Source organism: Molossus molossus, unplaced genomic scaffold (assembly GCF_014108415.1).
Source record: "Molossus molossus isolate mMolMol1 unplaced genomic scaffold, mMolMol1.p scaffold_m16_p_21, whole genome shotgun sequence".
Lineage (NCBI taxonomy): Eukaryota > Metazoa > Chordata > Mammalia > Chiroptera > Molossidae > Molossus > Molossus molossus.
Genome location: NW_023425357.1, coordinates 35971590 through 35985223, shown reverse-complemented (window position 1 = coordinate 35985223; position 13634 = coordinate 35971590). Strand labels below are relative to the sequence as shown.

The following is a 13634-nucleotide window of genomic DNA, read 5'->3' as shown; positions in this document are numbered from 1 at the left end:
GGTGATTATGATGTGTCAGTGTAGGTCCATCAAGTCTAACAAATGTACTGCTCTGATACAGGGGATATATGGGGAATCTGTGTATCTTCTCCTCAAATTTGCAGTGAACCTAACTGCTGCTTTTCAAAAAAAAAAAAAAAAAAAATGCAGAAGTGAAAAGAAACAAGATTTGGTACAATTACAAAGTTTACAAATTATAAAAATTACAAAAATAATTGTGGAAGCTAGATGGTAGATATATGGTGTTTCCTTATACATATTTTTATGTGTATATTTTACTATTTGCTTTATGTTTAAAATATAATTGTTTCTTGCAGACATAAGTGGCCGAGCTGTCAGTTTAGCAGGAGGCAGAAGCGAAATATTCAGTCCCCTCTCCTGTGTGTTGGCAGGCGGAGGGCCCAGTAGAGGTGTAAGGTACCCCCAAGAACAGTTACAATGGCTCCTCCTCTCCCCACTCTGCTGGGAGCCAGATCTGACTGCAATCCCTATTTCTCTAAGATTTCTCCCTAGTCAGCTGGGGGGTTGGGCTCCTCTCTGCAGAGCCTGGGGCAGGGGTGCCACTTCCAGCTTGAGACTTCATATTACCGCCTTTTGTCAGGAGATTACAGGGACAGGACCACCAGGGGGATTAATCATTAGCCCCAGTCACCTAGACACCCAGGAAGTGAAAGTCCATCAGAGACACACAGCCCCTGGCAATAAAGAAACCTGGGGTTTGTCATTCCAAAGATGGATGCCTGGTGAACACCAGCAGTAGGTAGGGCCTGTCCACCTGGAGGGGCACTGGCAAGGCTCTGGTCGACATTTCTTTCTCCTGTTGATGCCTGAAATTCTACCATTAACATTGGACAGGCCCTCAAAGAGATGTCAGCCCCAAGATTTTGATTTTTCTTCCCCTCATTTGAGAAGCTAATGAAAGCAATGGAATTTACCACCTGCACTGACAGGTTTGCATACAATCTCAGGGTTCCACGGACATCCCTTCCCCCACTCCCCAGTCTATTCACAGACACCAGGTTAAGAACCCTGGGTAGAGTTTAATGGCTCCTGAGGTTTTATTCTTTGAACGAAGCACACTCCAGAGCCCTCTTTAAATGCAAATGACCCTGGGGTGGGGGGGTTTAAAAGACAACCAGTCAGTGTGAAAATTTTTCTTAGCAGAGACCACAGATAGCCTAAGAGACTTTAATGGTAGGGGGTGGGGAGGTTTCATGGAGACTCACAATTTTGCCTAGAACTGGGAAGGAAATGTACTGAGTGAGTCGAGTGCTAACAGCCAACTTTAGGGCACTTATAAGAACCTTGTGAATTAAAAGCTATCAACATCCTCACTTTATGGATGAGGTCAAATGACATGCTACCCAGCTAGTGGCAGAACGAGAATCTGAACTCTCCATCAGCCTGAGACCAAACGCCATCAGCAGCACAGGCTCACCTTCGCCAGCTCATTTGATCCTCAGAATGAGGCATCCTTTTTTGATGGAAAGGGAAACTAAAGCAGTTCATGGAAGGCCACAGTCACAATGCCCCACCTCCACAGGCCTCTGTGAGTCCTCTCCTCACTCTGGACAGCTGAGAGAGGGCAGCCCTTCATGATCAACGCCCTGGAGCTTGGAGAAAGACTTGCTGAGAAGTCTGAAGACAGCACCTCTCCAGACCTGTCCACACTGCCCCTAATTGTTTTCTAAAATCCTTTTTATTGAATTATCAGAGTGTAATGGAAGAGTCGATGTTAGTCACTGAGAAGTTATAAGGCCGGGGCTTGCTGGGCAAAGGAAAACAAAGCCCTAACGGCTCCCTGGCCAAGTGAAGGGATAAAATATGTATTTTTACATAACTGGGAGAAAAAAAAATAAACGAACAAGGCTGCCCCATGGGGGAAACGCCTCTTTCTGTATTTCCATTATCTTGTTTAATGCACAGTCCAGTCCGGCAGGAGCCTCAGTAGGAAGGAATACTGGAGCCTTTCCCCTCTGAGTCTCCTGGTGGGTTAAGAGGCAGAGAGAGCCAAGATGCAGAAATCCAAATGGCCTGGGCGTGTGCTCAGAAACCCATTAAAACTAAGGGGCAGATGGGGAAACCCATTAAACTGAGGGACAGACAGGTTGAGGGGAATTGAGCTGACCCTAAACAGTGTCTTGCTTTGAGACATTGCCTCTCCTCTGGGGTTGAGAAAGTAGCGTCAGTGGGCTCAGATTTACCTTTAAGCTTTGGGTGAAATATTCTAAACATGGTCTTTCCCATGTGGAAGGAAGAAAGGGGGTGGCCCTTTCCAAAAACTACCTCCCCACCAAACTTACAGGGCAGTTGCTACTAGGTGACAAGTACTCTGCTTACTGATTTTCTTGCATTAGCTCCTATTAACCCATTTGTACAGATGAGAACACAAACTTGCCAAGGTCATACAGTTAATGAGCAGCTGACTCCACACTGTTTTTTTGTTCTGATCATGTTTGGAAGTTGAAGGGAAAGATGGTGTCCTTGTCAGTGTAGCCAAACCATGCAGATGTGGTTGGCCCCTGGTAGTCAGACAGAGAAGCTGTCTGACCTAACATTTGCATGTCTATTCTTTTTTTAATCCTAAAATTATTGGGGACAGAATTATCTAGAGAAGGGTATGGTGTCTATGGTGTGGTGCTGAGAGTCCCAGTCTGGGGATCAGGAGATCTCAGATTCTAGTCTTGGCTTTTTTTTTTTTTAATCCTCACCCGAGGACATTTTCCCATTTTTTTTGTTCATATAGAGTGGGAGGGAGAGAGAGAGAGAGAGAGGGAGAGAGAGAGAGAAACATCAACATGAAAGGGACACCCACACGACCAACCAGGGCCAGGGACAAACTGCAACTGAGGTACACGCCCTTAGCGGGAACCGAACCCGGGTGTCTCTGGACCGCAGGCCAATGTTCTAACCGCTGAGCCAAACCGGCCAGGGCTAGTCTTGGCTTTGACATTGATTTGCTTTGGGACATTAAGAGTTATTTGCAAATAATAAATTTGAGTGATCTCTAACAGGGTTTCTTCCTGCCCTGGCCAGTGTGGCTTGCTTGGTTGATTGAGTGTCCTCTCATGCACTGAAAGGTTACCAGTTTGATGGTTTGATCCCAGGTCCCCAGGTCAGGATGTGTGCAGGGGGCAGCCAATCAATGTTTCTCTTCCACTCTCTTTGAAATCAATAAAAACATATTTTAAAAATATAATAAAAATAAAAGGGTCTCTTCCAGGTTAGCATTACAGAATAGACTGAAAACTGCAGCTCCAGCTGGCAGGCTTTCCAGGGCCACATGAGATGACGCTAACAGAAGAAAGGGCCCTGAAATAAGAGGAAGGTGGGTTCCAGTCCTCTGTAGTCTCCTACTGGCTTCAAATTCTTTATGCGTCAGTTGCCTGTCTATCAAATGGGAATAATAACACAGCTTTTGGGTTGTTTTGAGATGAGATTAAATGAGATGTCTGGCCGGTGTAGCTCAGTGGTTGAGCATCGACCCATGCTGGTTTGATTCCCGGTCAAGACATGTGCCCAGGCTGTGGGCCCGATCCCCAGAGTGGGGCATGCAGGAGGCTGCAATGTTCTCTCTCATTGATGTTACTATCTCTCTCTTCCTCTTCCTTCCTCTCTCTCTAAAATCAATAAAGGGAAAAAAAATTTTTTTAATGAGACAATGTCAAATGCTTGGCACAGAGCCTGGCACAGTAACTTCCAATGCCCAGCACCTATTGTCACTTCTATCTGTGCAGAGCTTTTTTTTTTTTTTCCTCACCAGAGGACATTTTTGCATTTATCTTCAGATAGAGCTGGAGGGAGAGAGGGAGAAAGAGAGAGAGAGAAACATAGATGTAAGAGAGACACATGGAGTGGTAGCCACCCACAGGACCCCAACTGGGGCGGAGGACAAACTGCAACCTAGGTCTGTGCCCTTAAGCAGGAATGGAAACCCGGACTCTCTGATCTGCCGGCTGATGCTCTAACCGCCGAGCGAAGCGGCCAGGGCAGTGTGCAGAGTTTTTACGGTGCAGGAAATATTGGTCTCATTAATTGTATGGCAACCTCACAACACAGGGAGGCGTTTGTGATTATTATTCCCATTTGGAAGGTGAAGAAACTGAGTCCTGTCCAATGAACTGATTTGCAGACATGAACCGGTGGAGACCTGCAGTTAAAAGACAGCTAAAGAGTAAAGCCCAGGTGTTAGTGAGTCACCCACTGCAAAGCTGGGTTCTAAGTAGGTGGTAATAGGAATCCTGGAGCCCCTGCACCCAACCCTCATTCTACCAACCACCCGCCTGCGGGTCACAAGGTCGGCGCGAGGCAGCGGGGCGGGATCAGGGGCGGGCGGTCCTCCCCTTGCCAGAGAAGGAAGCTGGGGCTGTGCCGCGCAGCTCATTGGCTGCGGCCCGCAGGTGCATCCTCAGCCAATCAGTCGGGCCGAGGGCGGGGACTTAGAGGCTCACCTGGCGGCTGCGGCGCTTCCCTACTCAGTGGCGTTGGGAGCCTTGGGTCACCTGTGAGTTCCTGGAAGTTCTGCCAGCCCTTAACCCGGCCGGACCCGACCGACCCTATCCTCGCCCGACCCACCATGGGCCCTCCGTGCCGCAGCCTCTCCGCGCTCTTGCTGCTGCTGCAGGTACTTCGGGTCCCCTGGCTTTCCGGGGGAAGCCTTCCGGTCCCACCATCCGCCCCTCGGTCCCCAGTCCCTTCCTCTCTTGTCGCCCTTTCCTATCTCCTGTCGTCCCCGCTCCCTTTTCTTCCAAGAAAGTTTGGGTCCAAAGGCCCTGATCGGCCTAAGCTGCGCGGCGCTCTGGCTCGGCAGAGGTGGGAGCGGGGACCGGTGAGATCCAGCGCGGCTTTGCCCAGCGCTTCCTCAGTACCCGAGGGGGAGGGGGGGGCGCGCCTCCCTGCAGGCTCTGGGAACTCGGGTTTAGCTGCGGAAAAGGCTAGGGGCAGAAGGGGGCGTGGAGCAGAGTGGGGGGAGGGGTCAGGATATTGAAAAGAGGATTCGCGGTGCAAATCCAGGGGGAACCAGGAGTAGTGGGAACGATCCCTGGGGTAACGAAAGGAGAATCAGTAGAAATCAAGGCACCTGCCAGGCAAAGAAAGGGTAGTAAACAGGTATGGGGGCGACCCCGGGATAAGAAATTGGGATCAAAAGTTGTTAGGACGCCCTCGGTGTGAGGAACTGGATTTAGGAACGGGAGCGTTCTCGGTATAAGGAAAGTGGAGTTGGGAAGAGCAAAGGTGCCTCCAGTGAAACTCAAGGAGACGGGAAGGAAAAAGGTGCCAGATCGGGAGGAGGTGACCCACCAGCCCCTCTCCCTGGTGTTCCCGGGGGCTGGGCGGCTGCCGGTCTCGAAATGAATTTGGTGTGGATGCCTGCCCAGGGCGGTGGGTGCCTCCCACAATCCCGACGCCGGGAGCGAGGGAGGGGTGGCACTGTTGGTTTCGGTGTGGGCTGGAGGGGACTCCCCCGTCACCCCGGTTCCATACTTTCCCCCACCCCAGGTCTCACCGTGGCTCTGCCAGGAGCCGGAGCCCTGTCATCCCGGCTTTGGCGCCCAGAGCTACACGTTCACTGTGCCCCGGCGGCACTTGGAGAGAGGCCGAGTCCTGGGCAGAGGTGAGGTCTTTAAGCCGGGTGGGTAGTAGTGGGAAAGGTCCGAGAAATTGCACTCCTACGTTTAGGGACTGGACAGGGGATGTAAATTCCCTTTGGAATTTACAGAGATGTAGAGATCTGAGCTTTGCTATGATTGAGCTTGAACTGTGGTTAAGGGGGCTACTCTGGTATGGTTAATTATGTTACATAGAGGGGGTACTTACTAGAGGCCTTCAGTGTGTCTCCTACTGTCCAGACCACTTTAGAGAGTCTGTCATTTCATACTGCAAAAATCTAATATGTAGGAAGGGCAGGAGGGAAGTGGTAATTTCGGAGTCACAGACAAGCAAAGGAAGGCTCAGAAGATGGAGTCCACTTGCCTAGGGTCGGCAGTGTGGGATTTGGAACTAGCTTCTTGCTCCCAGGCCCCATTCTGCACCATCTCTGAGATGACTGAGGAGCCCTTTTGTTCATAGAGATGAAAACATTTAGATACAGGTACTAGTCCCCCAAGGAATAATAAGGAATAATACACACACACACACACACACACACACACACATTATCAATTCCATAGTTTGAATTCTAGAGTTTGCTTTGTTTCATTTCACTGTTGCAAAGCAAGGGAAGGTTGGGAAGTTTGGGAAGTTTAGGAAGGCTGTTTTTTTCTCACCACACTTTCTCTCCCCTCTTGGTTTTAGTTGATTGGGCGAGTTACCATAACAATAAAAGAAACACTTTTATTCACCCACAATACCCCTGAGGGAATCAATTGTTTATTCCTCTACTCTCTGGCCACGTGAAAAATCTACAGCAATCACGCTGTTGTTTGAAACATTATTTTTGAATTTTGGAAGTTGTTCCAATAGTGGGTGGCATTTAAAAAAAAAAAAACCCAGAGAAACTGCAGCTTGATTGATTAAAACATATTTGCTTTTCTGAGGCCTGTGTGTGTTGTGTGGAGCTTTCTATTGGGTCAGGAAGGACATGTTTGCCTGACTTTTGCCTTTTGCCGTGGGTCTGCCTGACTTGGCTGGTCTCTGCTTGATGTTCTGCCCCACCCTGTGCTGGGCAACTGGGAATGAATTGAGATATAGAGACACTCAGCCCTGCCCTCAGTACTGCCTGTTCCAGCAGGTTGCTAAGAATGTCCCAGGACCAACTTAGAGGGTACAGGGGGACATGGGTATTTAGGTGCTTGGAATGTTTTGATGGGTATCAGTGGGAAGTGAGGATTGGCTTCTGGGAGGAGGCAAAGTTGAACTAGCCTTGAAGAATGGGTCAGGGGTTAGAAACAGGAGTGTGTGTGCATGGGGTGTTCCAACGTAAGTGCTGGTCACTTTGTTTTCCTGTATCAGGACATTTGGTAGTGCCAATGGTAGTTAGTCTGGTTTGTATCCCCTCTAACCCCCAAGCTCTTGTGTCTGACCAATAATAATATTATTACATATTAATAATTATTATTAATAGCAACATCTATTAGTCACTTTTTGTTGTTATTGTTGTTAATCCTCACCCAAGGATATTTTTTCATTGATTTTTAGAGAGAGTGGAAGGGAGGGAGGGAGAGAGAAAGAAAAAAACAGCGATGTGAGAGAGACACATTGATTAAGTTGCCTTCTCCACAACCAGGGCCAGGGATTGAACCTGCAACCTAGGTGCCCTTGACCAGAATCAAACCTGAGACCCTTAGGTCTGCTGACTGATGTTCTAACCGCTGAGCCAAACTGGCCAGAGCCCTATTAGTAACTTTTAACTGGACTCTGGGGCAAGTGCTTCACATATTTTACCTCATTTAATCTCCCCAAGAACCTTATGAGGGTGGGCATCATTGTTCTTCCTATTTTGCAGGTGAGAAGCATAAAGTAATTTAGTTGTCTGCTCAGGGTTTCCCAGCTGGTCTTTCTCCTGCTCTCTCTTCTGTAATCTCAAAAAGGAAAAAGGGTGCTTGGAGAATTAGCGTTCACTGTGAAGTAGACTTCATCTTCCTTGTGTGCCAGGAAGACCAGAGGTGTTGACAGGGTAGATCGGAGAGGAGGTGGTGGGAAGTGGAGGGGGCCTGCAGCTGGTGGTCTGGTGGGAGAGGTAGTCTCCACAAGCTGCTTGTGTGGCTGGTTCCAGTTTCCTTTATGTCCACATACCCATACCAACTCAACAGATTTCCTGACATGTCACTTTTGGGGGGCTTTTTGGATTATGGGGGGTCCCTTCCACCAATCCAATATGGAATTGCCCCCAGGACAGAAGTGCCCTTCTGATAAAATCACACATACAACCTCAGGAAACTGGATTTGTGATAAAAAAAAAAAGGCAGCCAGGGTTTAGGGAGGTGGCCTCACTCTCTGGACCATGTAGAAAATGGAGGGATGCCACATTACCACCAGGTTTAAACATTGGCTCCATGGAGAATTTGCATACAATCTCAAGGTTCCATGGGCACCCTCCTCCCCCAGCCTATTCACGCACACCAGGTTAAGAACTCTGGGTGGAGTTTAATGGCTCCTGAGTTTTTATTCTTTGAAAAAAGCACACTTTAGAGCCCATTGGCTCTATGGAGAATTTGCTGCATGGGAGTTTGAAAACAAGGAACCTGTCACTTTTTGTCCTCTGGTAACCATAGAGTATCACAAATAGTATTAGGTTAAATTCAGGGGACTTTGGGGTGGTTTGTTGGGGTCATTTCTGTGTCCCATGAAATCCTTGTATTTATTCTAGGTTCTAGAATGGAGAATGTTAAAAAAAAAAAAAAAAGACAAAAAAACAGCTGTAAACTGGTTCTTTAGTTTCTTTTCTTTCTTTCTTTCTTTTTTTTGGGTACGTGCCCCTAGCGGGAACTGAACCTGGGACTTTCTGGTCCACAGGCCGATGCTCCAACAGCTGAGCCAATTGGCCAGGGCTGGTTCTTTAGTTTCTGATTATTTTCCTATTTCTTAGCATAAATTGGTTTTCAGGTCTCAGATGTATCACCCTAGTGCACTCAGCTTTAAGTTGACTGGAGGTGGGGGGGAAGGAAGGCAGCAGGCTTTTAATCGGATGGTTTCCTTGCTTTGCTTCCTCTGCCACCTGGCCTTGAGCAAACAAGGCTTGTATTTTGGATCTGAGCTCTGGCTGCTTGATGGACTGACCTAGCTCATAGGGAAAAGACACCCATTCCCCTTTCTAAAAGATGTGCTGAAAGGTGGTGGGAACCTTATGCTGGCCCCCTAATTAAATGGGCTTTTAAAAAACAAATACCACCCTGGTTGGTTTGGCTCAGCAGTTAGAGCGTCCGCCCGTGGTCCAGAGACCTGGGTTCAGTTCCCACTAAGGGCACGTACCTCGGTTGCAGTTTGTCCCAGGCAGGGTCCCTTTCACGGCGATGTTTCTCTCTCTCTCTCTCTCTCTCTCTCTCTCTCTCTCTCCCTCCCTCCCTCCCTCCCTCTTTCTCTCCCTCCCTCCCTCACTCCCACTGTATCTGAACAAAAAAAAATGGGAAAATGTCCTCTGGTGAAGGGAAAAAAATAAAATAAATAAATACCTGCTTTGGGATGATCTTACATCGTCAGATCCCCACTCCCCCACCACTCAAACTCCTAACCAACTTCCCAGATTCCTGGGGAAGGGAACTAATGGGTCATCCTCCTGCCCTTGCCTTTGGGTCTCACTAGAGTGGAGGTCCTGGGCCCTGCAAGGCCATTTAAGGAAGGCTGGCTGCTCTTCTTCTCTGCCAGGTGATTATGGAAATCCCTGTTTGCTCTTCGGGGCTTTTTTATTGAGCCAGCCTTTTCTTCCGAAATGCTCACCTTGGTGTCTGTTACACATTCCCTTCCAAGTGTAGTCCGAGATAAGCCAGACACTGAAGCAATCAGCTCTCTCATCTCCCAGAAGCTGCCAAAACCCTAAAGTCCCCGAAAGGCACCTGTCACAATCCAAACTTCTGGGTTTCCACTCTGCCTCCACTCCCATCTCCTCTCAGGGCTTCAGACTTTTAAGGAGATGAATGAAATCAGTATGGCTGGTCAGGACAGCTCTGTAAGTACCTGAAAAATCCAGGTTTGAATTTTAGCTATTAGCTGTGTTACCTTGGGTAAATCAGTTTACCTCTACGAGCCTTAGTTTCCCCATGTGTAAAATGGGAGGCAAAAACAGAATTAAATGTTCACATTCATTCATTTGTTTAGTCAACAAATATACGAGTGCCTATTGAATGACAGCACTGGGCTAGGCCCTGGGATTACGTAATGAATAAAGCAGGTGTGGGTGGAACAAAAAGGCAAGTGGGACAAATGTAAAGAGATAAGAAAGAGTCATGAAATGGTGGCTCATATTTCTTAGGGACAGAGTAGGCACTCAAATACCGTTTGTCTTGAACAAAAGAATAAACAAATGAATATATATTTACTGTTTCTATACTTTGGCGTATCCTTTTCCTCTTAAACTCTGTGGCCTCAGGCCAGCCCTAGATGTTGATTGTAAATTGGCAGGGAAGAGTTGGGGCTGTGGCTCTTGAAGGTTTTTGATAAGTGTGTCCCGGGGATGCAGTATGCTGAGTGTTTCCCTCTGAAAGCTTGGGAGGGCAGAGAAGGGAGACCTCAAACCCGAATTCGGAAATGGAAGGGCAGTTAGTCATTTTTAAGTGTTTTTCTTTGGTCAATTAAAAATAAATTGGTGGTGGACTTTCTTTCTCCCTCTCTCTAATTTGTTTCCCATTTATATACCTCAGCTTATGCTTGGCAGGACTTTCCCTTCTCTTTCTGCACTTTTATTTATTTTTTTAATTTTTAAAATTGATTTTAGAGAGAGAGGAAGGAAGAGAGGGAGAGAAATAGAAACATTGATAAGAGAAAAGCACTGATTGGCTGGCCACCTCCTGCATGCCCCCCACGGGGGATTTGGCCCACAACCTGGAAATGTGCCCTGACCAAGAATCAAACAGGCAACCTCCTGGTGCATGGGTCTATGCTCAACCACTGAGCCACACCAGCTGGGCTCTTTCTGCACTTTTCCTCTTTCCTTTCCTTCCTCTTACTCTACCTCTAGTCCTCCACTTCCCCACAAGGCCCTGCCAGCATCTTCCCAACATTTAGAGGGTTCTTGAGACAGACTGCCTGGATTGAAATCCCATTAATGCCCCTTGCCAGCTCCCTTGCCAGCTAAAGGACATTGGCCAAGGACTTTCTAAGCCTCTGTTTTCCCATCTGTAAAATAGGCAGAATAGTACCCAAGCCATACGTTGTGTCAAGTGCTCAATGAATGTTAAATATTAAAGCCCCCCAAGTATTTGGTGCTTTCTGTTTGAGACACTCCCTCCCATGTTTTACCTTTGGTTCAACCATTTCCCTGTGCTCCCTCCTGCCCAGCAAACCAGCCAAACCAGTTTCCTCAGTCTCTCTGCTTCTGTGTTAAAGCAAACACTACTCTGCAAACAGTGACTAGACCAAACTGCCCTTTGCTAGGAAAGGGAATTCTGGTATTGCTTTCCACTGGGCAGTGTGCTTGGGGCGGGCTGAAGTGGGTTTGCCTTTTGACCTGCTCATGAATATTGCTTAGAATCGAGGGTGGGGAAGTCAGGATGACTTTAAATGTTTCGGCTTCTGCTTGGTTTTAAAAAGTATTTTATAGCCCTGGCCAGTTTGGCTCAGCGGTTAGAGCGTCGGCCTGCGGTCTGGAGAGACCCGGGTTCAGTTCCCGCTAAGGGCACGTACTTCGGTTGCAGTTTGTCCCCGGCCCTGGTTGGTCGTGTGGGTGGCAGCCACTCGATGTGTCCCTTCACGTCGATGTTTCTCTCTCTCTCTCTCTCTCCTTCCTCTCTCTCCCTCCCACTCTATCTGTACAAAAAATGGAAAAATATCCTCGGGTGAGAATTAAAAAAAAAAAAAGTATTTTATAATACACGTGCTTAAAGATACCACTCTGTCTTCCCATTGCCATAAATGCTGTGCCCCAGCCCCTGAGACTAGCTCGTCCACATGGCTAAGCATCAAATCACCTGGAGTACTTAAAAAACACAGATTTGCCCTCTTGCTAATTCATTGAGCTACAGTCTCTGAGGATGGGGTTCTGGACATGGCACTAGACAGCTTCAGCAGCTAGGTCACAAATGTTTGAGTAAATACCGGGGCTAACCAGGGTGTGGGCAACTGGTTTTCTGCCTGAGGCCAGGGATCCAAAAGCACCGTTGATCAAGGAGGGGTAAGGCTAGTCATTCTGCCATGCTGATGAAGGAGAGCTCTGTGGGTACAAAGTGGAGCAGATGGGATGGGAATGGTGAGATCTCAAGATAGCCAGTGCACAGACTTTTTCCCGCTGACTTAAGACCCAAGCCCTGTCCTAGGGAGATTCAGAAAATCTCTGAGAGAAAGTGCTCAGTGGGTAATCCCAGTGCACTCTTTGAATATCTATGGGGTGGGAACATATTCAAAGGATGCAGGGAGTGGTGTTACCTGCTAGGCCTTGGCAAATGAGACAGCATCTATACCAGCCAGGAGAGAAAGAAGGGGGAGAAGATCTCCAGGAAGAGGAAATGGGGTGCCCAGAGGTATAGCAGGGCATAGCCGAGTCAGGCTGGCTCTGTGCCTTCTGGAACAGGGAGGGTGGCTTGTAGGAGGAGAAGGTCCCAGGACGAGGCTCCTATATTAGCCAGGCCCAGGTCTTGGACCTTAGCCTACAAAATAGAGGATGTTCTTTTTCTATTCTTCTTTTTAAAAAATTTTTTTTCTGTATTGATTTTTTTTCATCCTCACCTGAGAACATTTTTCCATTTTTTTGTTCAGATAGAATTGGAGGGAGAGAGAGGAAGAGAGAGAGAGAGAGAGAGAGAGAGAGAAACATCGACGTGAAAGGGACACATCGAGTGGCTGCCACCCACATGACCAACCAGGGCCGGGGACAAACTGCAACTGAGGTACATGCCCTTAGCGGGAACTGAACCTAGGTCTGTCTGGACCGCAGGCCAGAGCTCTAACTGCTGAGCCAAATCGGCCAGGGCTGATTTTTAAAATTTTTTTCTTTATTGACCTGAGAGAGAGAGGAAGGGAGAGGGAGAGAGAGATAGAAGCATCAATGGGAGAGAGCATCAATTGGCCACCTCCTGCATGCCCCCCACTGGGGATCAGACCCACAACCTTGGCATATGCCCTGACCAGGAATCAAACCAGTGACCCCTTAGTGCATGAGTCGACGCTCAACACTGAGCCACACTGACTGGGCTCTGTATTGATTTTTAGAGAGAGAGGAAGGGAGAGGGAGAGAGAGAGATAGAAACATCGATGAGAGAAAACATCAATTGGCTGCTCCCTGCATGCTCCCCCCCCCCCACTGGGGATCTGACCCACAACCTGGGCATGTGCCCTGACCAGGAATCGAACCTGCAGCCTCTTGGTGCATGGGTCGACGCTCAACCACTGAGACACACCAGCTGGGCTCTTTCTATTCTTTTATTTATTTATTTAATCCTCACCCGAGGACATTTTTGCATTTATCTTCAGACAGAGAGGGAGGAAGAGGCTGGGAGAGAGAGAGAAAAACATCAGTGCGAGAGACACATCCACTGGTTGTCACCCACACAACCTCAACCTGGGCAGGGACAAACTGCAACCGAGGTACATGCCCTTAGCAGGAACTTAACCCGGGATTCTCTGGTCCACAAGCCGAAGCTCTAACCACTGAGCCAAACCGACCAGGGCTCTTTCTATTCTTTTAGTGGAAAAATTATGCATTTGGTTAAAAAGTGAAAAAGTCTCCTTTTCACCTCATTTCTCTTTCTTTTTTTTTATCTTCACTTGAGGACATTTTTTCATTTTTTGTTCAGATAGAGTGGGAGGGAGAGAGAGGAAGAGAGAGAAAGAAACATCGACGTGAAAGGGACACATGGAGTGGTTACCACCCGCAAGACCCAGCCAGGGCTGGGGACAAACTGCAACTGAGGTACATGCCCTTAGCGGTAATTGAACCCGGATCTCTCTGGACCACAGGCCGACGCTCTAACCGCTGAGCCAAACCAGCCAGGGTCTCATTTCTCTCTTTACCCTGTTCTTCCCCAGGGCACAAGTAACCAATGAAT

General features: G+C 48.1%; 1 protein-coding gene across 1 annotated transcript in view; it reads left to right on the top strand.

Annotated features, from left to right (window-relative positions):
* Nucleotides 1-4496: 4496 nt before the first annotated feature.
* Nucleotides 4497-13634, top strand: part of CDH1 (cadherin 1) — an 85403-nt gene continuing 76265 nt past the window's right edge. The window contains exons 1-2 of the mRNA XM_036275573.1: nucleotides 4497-4624; nucleotides 5500-5614. Of these exons, the coding sequence (XP_036131466.1) occupies nucleotides 4577-4624; nucleotides 5500-5614 (163 nt within the window). The 5' untranslated portion in view covers nucleotides 4497-4576. The remainder of the gene's footprint in view (nucleotides 4625-5499; nucleotides 5615-13634) is intronic.